This window comes from Girardinichthys multiradiatus, chromosome 10 (assembly GCF_021462225.1).
Source record: "Girardinichthys multiradiatus isolate DD_20200921_A chromosome 10, DD_fGirMul_XY1, whole genome shotgun sequence".
Classification (NCBI taxonomy): domain Eukaryota; kingdom Metazoa; phylum Chordata; class Actinopteri; order Cyprinodontiformes; family Goodeidae; genus Girardinichthys; species Girardinichthys multiradiatus.
The window spans coordinates 30,272,581-30,284,547 of NC_061803.1; the positions used below are offsets into that span (position 1 = coordinate 30,272,581).

The window sequence follows — 11,967 nt, forward strand, 5'->3', positions numbered from 1 at the left end:
TGTTTCTGCTATCGATTTAAGCATTTTATCTACATACTGTGTTGCCATTGTCTAGCTTTATAAAACGTTTGCTGTATAGTGCAATCATATAATTACACTCCAGGATTATTTTGCCACATATCATGATTGCCAACATCATTCCAAACCAGCCTCCACACAACTTTCTACAAAGCTGTGGGAGCTGAGAGGGTCACTGACCTCTTACCAGGATCGGTTTCAGAGCTGCTGCAGGAAAAGAGCTTTGAACATTACCACAGACTCCTCTCCATTAACTCTTTGAATGGGTCCCATACAAAAGACGGTTGTACAACATTAAAAGCAAGCAAAACTGTTAAAATGCTGAACTGCTTTTACATACTGGACTTGAAACTGTGTTTCCTATAGTATATTTTAGGATTTTTCTCAGTAACATTTTATAGATCCCAGAGAGTTGCTGTCTCGTTTTGCTGTACAATATTTAGTGGACAATGAATGATTATATTTGACCATATTCACGTATTTGTTCAGAAATCGTAAAAGCTGTATTAAGCGAAGAGCCGTTAGAGAACTGAAAGACTCGACTCTTTTAGCCAACCTGAGTCAAATGATTCGAATCTAAAGAAAGAGCCGTAATTCTCATCAACAGAGATTAAGCTCTATAGTCCGATTGTCCGTGAATGCAACGAAACCCGGGGAAATCAAACATCGCGGCACTTAGCTCACAATGATGTATGTAGCTACAAAAACAAGTTGTAATTTGTTGTTAGACGTTTGTTCCAGCAGCCAGTGTGCAGTGAAATCCTCCATCTCAGCCACTGAATGCATCATGTTTTAGAAGCTGGCAGCAGCACAGACACCTCTGTGTGACGCTAGCTGCCTTTTTGTCGTGTAAATTGAACTTGGCTTCCCTGTGTTATCTATCGCTTGTCTTTCTTAGGAATTATTAATGCTGCGCCAAACTCAATTTAAGAAGTAATTTCTTTCTTTATTGCGAGCTCTTTGTGGGTGCTGGAATATGTAGTTGGAAGTTAGAAATCCAATTATTTCTGCAACAACAGATAACGTCACACCAAGAGACTTGTGTAATGGTTCCTCCTTATCTTCCAACACCAGAGCAGTCTGAGGTGGCTGTTAGCAGAACCCTGTCTGACACCAAAATCGGGTTCCCGTTGTTGCCGAGTTTACCAGCACCTTCAGAACATGTTGGTTGTATAAGCTGTTTGTTTGTCAGGGGATCCAATCAAACTTTTTCATCAGGCAAACCGTAACTTCTCTGATGTTTATAAGAAGTCTGGTGAGGGTTAAAATCAGAGGGGAAAAACACCTTCCTCACTGATGATCCTGACAGTTTCTGCTTTGTCTCATCATATGTAGTGATTCACCTAGACGTGAGGATCTGGGGAGCAACAGTGACTCAGATGAGGAGCTGCCTGTGTTTGATTTCCTCAAGCCTCGTCCAAGCACCAATGTAGCCTCCCAGAAAAGCCCAAAGAAACTGGACCTGAACTACTTTCATGCTAAACCTGCTGTCGTCTCCTCCTCAGTTCTGGGTCATGCTGCATCAGCTGATGTAATGATGATAAGCAGTGATTCTGAAGATGATGTTCCATACGTCCCTCTGGCGCAGAGACTGAAACTCAGACCGGCCATTGCTGACCTCACTGAAAGAAATATATCTAATGTAGCTGGCTCACAGGCCTGCTGTCAGAAAGGCTCTTCGGACTCAGAGCATCTCCTCACCTTGCGTCAGGAGAGAAGAACGACCCCAGAGGAATTGGGTGACCTCCTTCTGAGCTCTCTCTCTGCATCCACCTCTCCTACCAGGAAGACCGCCACAAAACGGACGGCGGAGGAGGTCCGAGCCCCTAGGGAGGAGGCGCTGAGTAGGAGGCAGGCCAGAGAGAGACAGCAGCAGGACAAAGAGGTGCTCAAGCAGGAACAAGAGAGGCAGAAAGCAGAAAGGAAAGCTCTGGCTGAGGCCACCAAGGCCCTGAGGCCAGAGGAGTGCATCAAGCATATGGTGGTAGCTGTTGATCCAGGTGAAAGAAGGAATATCTCACAAGCTAAAACAGATTTATTAGAATGCAGGTCAGTAAAGTTGGTTTTGTTTTGCAGGTCTGTTGCAGCTGGAAGGAGGCGGGACTCTGCTGTCTTCCGTGCAGGCTCTGGGCTGTAGCTGCGCCATAGAGAAACAGCCACTCCCACGCAGTGTCACCTGGGCGAGGAGGACTCCAAGTGCACAGGTTCAAAACGACTCGTATGCTATGAACAGGAAGCAGTTGTGTTTGTAATAAAACCCAACACAGTCCCAGCTCAAACTGCTCCCACTGTTCCAGCTGAATGATGCAGCCTGTGTTCCAGAGCACCATGTGGTGATGCAGATGACGGTGGAGGACTTCATCACCCTGATTCACAACTATATCCAAGTGAGTTGGGAATCCTGCATAGGGTTGGAAAATTTCCAAAAGCTGTCCAGAAACTTGCAGTGCAGGAGAATTTCAGAAATATTCTAAGATGGAAATTATTCATGATAATTATGGGAATTGACAAAAATCCGCTGATTGTTTGTGCAAAAATACAGTTAACCTTTTTAAGTAAAACAGTGAAGAAGAACAACTCCCTTTTAACTAGGAGAAAACTCCAGCAGAACTTGATTCACTATGAAAACTATGAAAAATATTTTGGATGAGTATGGAAAAGCAATTTTGGAAAAAATAATCAGTTTTCATAGAATTTATTCCCCTTTCTATCATATCCGTCCGTCTGCCCTGCCACCTGCCCGCTCTTAAAAATGAACTAAAAAGGAACGAGAGGTGTGGAAGTTTGAGTTAGCAAAAACATTTTTGGCATGGGAAATGTCCAGGAACTCTGCTCCTTTACCACACATGCAGGCCCATGTCATCAGTAACTGTGGAAATGGGCTCCTGTTCCTCAGACAACTCGATCAACTTCAGGGTTCTTTCGTAGTTATGACAACAAGTATGAATCAGTATACATTTTGTAGTATTTTCCAGGTCAGTAAGAGCAGAAAGTCTAGATAATCCTGGATTCAGTCTTTCTTTGTCTGCCTGTTCCTGTTTGGAGAAGCGTGTTCTGAAACAAATATCTTTCTTTGCCTGTCTAATCCAGGAGGAGAGGCACAGCAGGTCAGACTGCAGTCCCACCCTCACAACGTGGGTCCAGGGACAGCAGAGGCGTCACCCCAACAAAAACCTGAGCCTGGCGGTCATCGAGCTGGAGAACTATTTCAGGTGAGAAGGCTTAATGCGTAGCCTGAGAAAGGAGTGTTATTAAGTGAGATATGTGACCGTAACAAATTCTTTTTATTCATCTGAGCTCAGTGGAGTGTTTTTACACACCAGGCCAGCAATTTCCATTTCAGCCATTTTTCTATAAACCAAAAGGAGCAGATAGCATTTAGAGTGATCCCGCATTGGAGAACTGGAGAGAGGTTTTCGTGGAGGAGTCAAGCAAATGGGTACTTAGAAAAGCAACAAAAGACAAATACATTTTTGCCGTGTGAAAAAAAAAAAAAACAACACAATTTCCTGCGAGTTTTGTGCCTAGGGTTATAGGGTCAGTATTAACCTTAGTGGGGATGAACCTTGTTTAAAATTGTGGTTTTATTTGTTAGCATCACTTAGATTAAGCTGAGGTTTTCCTAACACTGCAAAAGTTAACCGTCCGATTCATAGCTTTGACTTAGCAATCTGTAAAGAGCTATTTCACTACTTCTTAAAAACTTTGGTATCTAAACTCCATTCTTCTAAAATATTTACTCAGGCTTTACCTGGACCAGATTATCCTACACTGAAATGAGATTTCTTACGAGTCAAAAATGTTTCTTTATTTTCATTGTTACAAACTGGGGAAACCTTTTACAGGTTAAAAATGTCATTGGCCTGAAAAACATCCACTTTTTTTTTTGGTCTGTAAATGCATCAATGAGTAGCTGGTTGTTAATGAACTTTGTTTTGACTTTAGAGAAAACAGTCAGACAAATCATAGAGGCTGATGCTTCACTAAATACATCAGGATCATATTGTAATTCCTTGATGTAACTGTGAAGCGAAAACAAAGACAAATGAGTTCCTATGTTCCAGGATACTTAGAGAAAGAAAAGCAGAATCAGCAGCTACCTTTAAAAAAAAACAAAGAAAAAAAAACAGAAATTGGTACCGGCTGGCAAAAAGACGATTGGTGCATCTCTGTTTGTGACTACTCTGTTGATTCTGGGTAACATCAGAGTTGCTATGAATCATTTACAGACCGCTGGCTGTTTAAGGTATCCTGCCAGTCAGAAAAGTAAAGCTAACCTTGATGTTCCCAGAGCGCAAAAGTCTGATAGCCAGAAGAGGTTGAGGGAAGCTGTGGCTGCGGAAGAGACAGGAGGAAAAGAGAAGAAAAAACGGAGGATTGGTCTCACTGAGAAGCTGCCGGAGGTGTCCAGAGTTGACGTGGAGGAGGTAGGTTGGTCAGCTGCTTCAACCGTATGGAAGACAGTAAATCACGAGGATGTATATATTGTTATTTGGTTCGCTGTGAAAATAAAACTAGCCCTGAAACTCTATTAAATAATCCATTAATATTATGATAACGTCAGTAAAGAGTTTTTTTTTTGTTTCCCTTTTGAAGTTGGGTTGTTTGAAGTTTTTCCGAGTAGTGCCTGCGTTGCATTTGCGTCATACAGTTATTTATTTTATGTGAGGAACGTCTGTTGTTGAGAAACAAACCTCCATCCCAGCGATTGAAATCATTTTTACATCTTCGTCACTGATGCTAAACGTTTTGCAAAAAAACACTTATATGAAAACATTTGCGCCCTGAAAATGATGCAGTTTGTTTTTGAAATTTAATAAAGTTTTCATAAGGAAATTGATTGTATTACTTTTTAAATTCAAAACCAGTGTTTCTTAATATAGGCAGACTTCTCCCTTACCTTTCTTTTTTTCCAAGTTTTAACTTTAGTGATTTCTGCATTTTAAATACTAAATACTTTCTCACCATTGGGATGTTTTAATTTATTAATGTAACGCAACAGTAGAAAGTGTTCCACACCATGTAGCTCATTGAATTTAATCAATGTTTGGATCTTCAGGGGGTTCACAAAATGAAGGCACTCATCTGATGGTGATTAGATAATCACGTTCTCTGGCTGGGGTGAGGAAAATAATTAAAAACGTGTTAAATCAGTCTCAGTAAACACCACAGTCTGATTGGCTCAAGGTTAAATTAGCAACACCACTGTTAAAACATCTCTCAGCAGGTTGCCTGCTTTTTGTGATCCAAGTTACCATCCAAGTAACCTAAAAGAATTCCTTTCTCAGTTCCAGAAAGTCACACTGGGCCTGTTTGCTCACTATTATTTAATAACATTAGTGTCACAATGTATGAACTAAAAATGCACGAATACTTAATCAGGATTTCTTGTTGCAGCAGAATCATCACGGACATCTGACAGGGATACGTGCTGAAGATAATATGGGGGTGCAGAGTGTGGCGTAGTGTTAGAACCCGCGACCCATATATGAAGGCCTCAGTCCTCAACGCAGCCACCACAGCTTTTGATGAGCCTGTCACACTAAACATCCATAGACTGCCAATTTTTATTTATTAACGAAATTTATTTTCCAATTATCTTACAACAGGATTTCGGTTTAAAAAGATTTTGTCTAAAATATCTGGAAAATCTTATATTGTGGACCCAGCAAACTGTAGGATTCAATACGACAAAGTTTGCAAGCGCTGCGTTTTTTCCTTGTTTTGAAAGTAGTGCTTCAGTTTTTGACATCACCTAGCTCGTTGGGCCATGACGTAGTACCCTTCTTTTTGACAATCCTATGCAACACAGTGGGAACCAGGGCCAGGCAGATTCTTCAACTAAAGGCACCTGTTCTGTTTTCTGTATAATTCAGCTAATTATTGTCTGACCACTTGGGGGCGCTCAGAGCAGTGAAATTTAATTCCCCGATGGCCAGTGGACGCATTATGAAAAATAAATGAAGAGATGATGTCACAGAAAAGTAACTTTCGTTTAGCACTAGTGAAGATCCAGAAGAGGTATAAAAAGACTTCTGATTGGCTTTCTCATGAATGATTTATAGCAAGAACTTGTGAAAAGATCAATTTTCCTGTCATTAGAATTCTTTGAGTTTTATTTATTTTTTATACTCCAACTAGTTTACTAGTTTTTTTGATTTACTAATTTTGTGGAATCTATGATAATAAAATATGTGATATTTTAACTCCAGTACCGTTAATAAAGCAGATATATACAGTGAAATGTGTCATAAAAATGTGAATTCAGTGTCAACAGCTTATAGAGCTCTTGTCAGAGAAATATAAATGGGGGGCACAACATAAAATCTACTTTTATTATTTACAGGCTTCTCAAATTAGGTTGTTTATAAAGAGTTCTCACATCAATGTTCAGATAAAATGACGTCTGGCTGCAAGAAATGTAATCTCATGAGTGGCTCTGGAGTGTTTAGGAGAAAAGAAATAGGATTTTTTCTGTCTTCACTGATCCGCATGCTAAATCCCATCAGGCTATGGTCCACCTCCAGCTTCACACCGGCGTCTCCGTCCACTTGTTATCTACCTGGAAGGAGTTCTCAGACCACATCACCATGACGACCAAAGCAGTGGCAGAGGCCCCTTTCAAGTGAGTATCCTGAGCTCTTTTCCCCCTTATCACAGCTCGGCTGAGCGCCGCCTCTGCCAGATCAAACGGTCACTTCCCACACTCTTGGTTGTTTTCAGGAGAGAGCGAGAGCAGACTGCCTTCTCCTTCTACCTGGAGAGCGAGTGGGCGGGGGGCCAGCGGGTGGACAAAGCTGGGAAGGGCCTGCTGCAGGTGTGGAAGAGACAGATTCAGCAGTTCAACAGAGTGAGCCCAGACGTGGCTGCTGCCATCTTGGCAGCTTATCCTTCCCCTCAGCTGCTCAAGAAGGTATGCATTCACATTGCAAGCATTGCAACTGGCACAGATTCCGTCTTTGCAACTGCTTGGAGATGCAGCCATCGCAAATAATGTTTAAATCTTCCTCTTTTCTTTTATAACGAAAAGAGTTGAACAGTTTTATGCGATTTAGGAAGATTTAATGCGGGCATCATTCCTGTGTGTTAACAGTTTGGGACACAAAAAGACAAATATGCAGATATGAAGTCTTTCCACACAAAGCTATTTGTTTCAAATATTAACACATATAAATGTTGTCCAGCAAACCAAAACATTCTGTCCAAAATTACTCATTAAGTACCATAGCTGAATAAGTAGTTTACAAAATGAAGGAATCTATTGAAATGACGTGTCAAGTTGGCTCGAATAAATGTATAGTTTGGATTTTTGTGTTGGGTTCTTGAAAATAGTTGTTAGTAGTCGATAGCTATAACAAAAACATAAATATGACACATAATTATTTTATTAAATAGCCCAACATTATTTCTTTGTAAAACATGCTTCAACAAAAGTTCATGATATTGTTGAAATTACTGGTAGACCTTTTTTCAGATCAAGTGGAGGGGGAAGAAAATGAAAGAAATACACGTACAAGTCTAATTCTGCAATTAGATCTGCATTAAAAAGAGAGTTCTTGCTGACCTTTAATGAATTCTTGCTTAGGCAAAAAACGAGAGAGCCGTCAGCAAAAACAATAGATTTATAAAACTCCTTCAAGAAGGTAGAGCGATATAACTGCAGTGTGGCAAAGAATGTCGGCCATTTCCTGTCAGATGAGTCTTACATTTGGAAATTGTTCAAATGAGGTCCTTAGGTATTAAGGTCATTAATGCCTTATCAGATAAAAACAGGATTCTAGTCCAGTCATGGATTATGAATGATTGGATAAAAGTGGGACTTGGTGATGAATGAAATATTAGGTTTCATCGCTTATGATTCCATAGCTCACTTGGCATTTCATTCAGCTGACTGGAAAAAAAAAAGATTTTTTTTAGTTTAACAATTACAGAATGTTCAGCTATAAAATATAAAATAAAAATGGTTTTGTGTCACGTCTGGAATTTTTTTTTCTTTTGAAAAGTAAAGTCGACCATGGGTCTTTTATGAAACTGTAACCTCCAAGACATTCTTTGTGAAAGCTAATAGTCTCCCTGTGTGTTCACAGGCTTACAGTCAGTGCAGGACCGAAAATGAGAAGCTCTCTCTTCTGTCTGACCTTCTGATCCGCAGAGGAGAAGGCATTACCTCCACAACTCGAAGGGTCGGTCCGGAGCTTTCCAAACGTCTTTACCTCCTGATGCATTCCTGTGATCCTGAGCAGACTCTTGATGTCAGCCTTTGATTTCCAAACTTTGTTCCTAATTTTGCTATAACCCTCAGCTTCGATCTATTGTAGCCCAGATCAGAGTTGGAGATCATGTAATTGTGGACTACTTAATCAATTCATTCAGATTTTGTTATCACTTATTCAAGTTTTATACAACGTATGCCGCTCCATCCCAAAACAGTTTCTTCTTTTTTTAGCAGAATATCTAATCTGCAATTAAAGGTAGGAATGATGCGAACCTGCACAGGTTGAAAGGTCATATGACTTTCTGGCGTCTTTCAAAGATATGGTACGTATTTGCATCTGGACTTATGCAGAACAGCTTTGCAGGTGGCAGGTCAGCCCACAGCTGTGGTAACAGCCATCAATATTAAACTGATGAGCAAAGTGTTGGAGACAGAACTCCTATGCTATGGCTTCCCACACCGTCATGTCAGGGTTAATGCCAGTGTGTCCTTCCACAGCAATGGCTCGATGGACCCTTTGATGAGGCAATCATAAGCATCCCTTTTGCAAAACTGACATTAATTGTCAAACATGATACAGAAGCATGCCATTAAAACTAGAGCTGGCATCAGCCATACTACAGTGAGCCAATAGTCATGCTTATACTTGTCCTTATCTTTAATACAGGGTGTGGGATGACATGAGTCCAGATGGAATAGGGAGAATTTGGAGTTTCAGTGCGTGGCGAACAATGCAATGTTCTTGATGTGGTCAATCTGGACCACTCTGGCTCATGACCACCCACAGTGTAAACCCCCATCAAACTCTATCAATTGCTGGTAACGTTGTCCAATGGGCCTACAAGAGGTCTGTCCTCTACATCCGCTGACCTTCATTCACAGCGCTGACTGTCGGATGCTACAGCAACGACCTGTTAACACTTATGCCCTCTGGTGGTCTTCTAAATGTACCACCTCCATACAAATCAAGTTCTTTACCCATCATTAGTTTGCAGTACAAAACTAGGTCAAATTGGAGTAGTTTGTTTGGGTGCCTATGTTTTCTTTATCAGTGAGTGTATGTATAAAAGCTGTGCAATATATCAAATAGTAATCCCAATTTTAGAGTGTTTAAAATAACAACCGCTAAAGACTGCTTGGATGCATAAGCTATTATATTTTAGGTGCCATGCATTAAACTTCTGCTTGCCAATAAGATGTTTATCCTCTTGGATGGTGTACAGCTACTACAGTAATTAAGTATGCTAAGTGTTGTCATATGTTGTAGACATCTAAATGTAGAGCATTTAAGCTGCTTCCCAACTTACCGTATGTCACCTCATAATGTATTTGAGCAAGATGGGAGAAGGTTGCTTGCCAAAGCTTTGAATAAAACAATTGCACAACAGGGCAAACATCCCAATCACAGCTGCAGATCTTATATTTCACTGAAAAGGGTTTAAGGTGTTGCAACGGCCCAGTCAAAGTCTAGACATTACCTTGACTGAAATGCTAACAAACACCAGCAAACCATAAGAAACAAAAGCAATCCATTTTCTAGATTCTTCTGTCCTGTCTTGCAGCTCCTCAGTGTGTAGGTTCCATCCAGTCTCTGTCAGTCATAAAGATGTTGCTCCCCTCCTTTCTGATTTAATCAGATGCTGTGTGCAGTGAAACACACCCCTCCCCATGTTTTTTAAATGCTGTCCAATTGATCTGCCTGTGTCAATGCACTCCCCCCCCCCCCGTGCCTGCTACCTGCGTGCGTCGATCCTTGTTTGTGTTGTGGTGTGTAGGGGTAAAATGCCGCCACAGATCTGCTCCACTTTGTTTTGCAATGCCCCACAGCTCATTTCCACTGCATTAGAAAAATGGAACCTGACCAAGTAGTGATGCGAGCCTGGAACAGAGAAAAAAGAGGGGAAGAGACACGGATGGGTAACGAGCTGTTAAATGGGCTTAAAGAGATGAGCAACATGCCTCACGCAGCAGGCTCTGTGTGCAGGCAGACACTGGTACACAGCAGCCTATGATTCAGGTGGCCTATATTGAAGAATGGACCATGATGCACAGCACAGGGGTGCAAGATTGGCACTGACAGTGTTAAGAAATGTAATCAAATACCATTTAGGTTGTCATAATAATCATAATTATGTGTTAGATGTTTTAAAAGATAGATTTTCTTTAAGTATTTATTTGCAAGATATAGAAACGAAACGAGAATTTTTTAAAAACTGAACAAAGCAATAGATTTATAGGAACCTCTCACTAATCTTTTAAAATTCTGATCTACGAGAAGAGGGTATGGTTCAGTTAGCACTGTTGCCTTGCAGCAGCAACAAGGTCCTGGTCCGTATGAATGTGTAGTTCTCTCTGAATACTCCAGCTTCCTCTCACAATCCAGAAGCATGCATGCTATGTTAACTGGTCTTTCTAAATTGTGTGTTCATGCATATTTGTGGGCCTCTGTTTTGCCATGTGATGGACTGGCGATTGGTCCAGGGTGTACCCCAACATTCGCCCAATGAGTGCTGGAAATGCCAGCCCCTATGTGAACCTGCAAGGATTAGTGGCGAATGAATGAAGGGGCGGATAGGATGGATCTCCGTTCCAAGGTCCAGATAGCACATCCCTTTGCTGTCCCACAACATAAACAAATTATTGCAAAACCCTGCTGCTCTGTGTAACTGACAATGAAGGGGGAAGGGGTGAAATTGGATCTTAGTGTGGACTCTGCGACTTATACCAAACCTGTTTTTCTGTTGTGAAAGGACAACTGTCAAGTTCAACAGTTCTAAGTAATTGGCTCCATATAGCAGAACAAAGCAAGAGTATTGGTGGGTTGGTGGCCATGACTTTTACAGCATTTCTACAGCAAGTAATTTAGTTCTGCTTCAAAAATATGCAAGAAACAGTAGGATTTGTTAGGTTGAGTCTGGTGGTTTTTTAAAATTTTTTATTTATTTTTTGCCAGTTTAAAGCAAAAGTCAGTTGAGGGCACTTTACAGCAAATTGTTAGCATTATAGCATAATTGCCTAAGTCATGTGACCTAGGCAATTATGCTATGAGGCTAACGAAATGTAAGATTTGCTCAATGTCTCCAAAGAGGAAGATCTAAAACTAAAAACTAAAACTATGTAGTGTACAAAAACACATTAGATTTGATCTTTTACCCCTTTTGTTAACCCAAAAATTCATAAAGTTTTAAAATAATCCACAGTTGGTTGAATCTGAGGTCACAAACTTTGTGCAGAGTCAATAGCTACAGACTTCGAAACTTAATGTGGCCTTCAGGTTCGCTCATAAAAATCGTGTAGAGAGCTTTATGAATGTTGCCACATCTTCCAGAGCAGTGAAGACAAGTTCTCTGGAGTGGTGAACGATGGCAATCTAATAGACGAGTGTTTAATGGAGTTGTGTCTTTAGGTGAAAGTTGTAAGGATCTAATTAATGCCACACCTTAGCACCACATTTTGGACAATTTTGTGGGAGTTTTGGGAAGGCCCCTTCTTGTTCCAACATGTCTGTGCACCAGTGCACAAAGCGAGGTCCATAAAAACATGGACCCTTAGGATACATAAAATCCCAACAGTGCATAGTGTAATATACGAGTGATTAAATTACTCTGGTTCGTTTGAGGTAACTGATAACTTATTACGGACTCGGGAGGCTCTCCATACCTACCTTTTTTGAAGCACAGATAAAAGACTGTGTTCTTTACCACATGCTGTGGCTGGGATGTGTAATTAGTTGC

At 40.8% G+C, this 11,967-nt stretch overlaps 1 protein-coding gene across 1 annotated transcript; it reads left to right on the forward strand.

Annotated features, from left to right (window-relative positions):
- Window positions 1-587: 587 nt before the first annotated feature.
- On the forward strand, window positions 588-10,860 carry eme1 (essential meiotic structure-specific endonuclease 1). The gene is made up of 9 exons (XM_047376083.1): window positions 588-708; window positions 1,354-2,018; window positions 2,095-2,222; window positions 2,316-2,405; window positions 3,109-3,230; window positions 4,310-4,445; window positions 6,528-6,643; window positions 6,742-6,931; window positions 8,106-10,860. Exons 1-9 carry the CDS (start codon window positions 704-706, stop codon window positions 8,280-8,282), a joined length of 1,629 nt encoding a protein of 542 aa, XP_047232039.1. The 5' UTR covers window positions 588-703; the 3' UTR covers window positions 8,283-10,860.
- The last annotated feature ends 1,107 nt before the right edge of the window (window positions 10,861-11,967 follow it).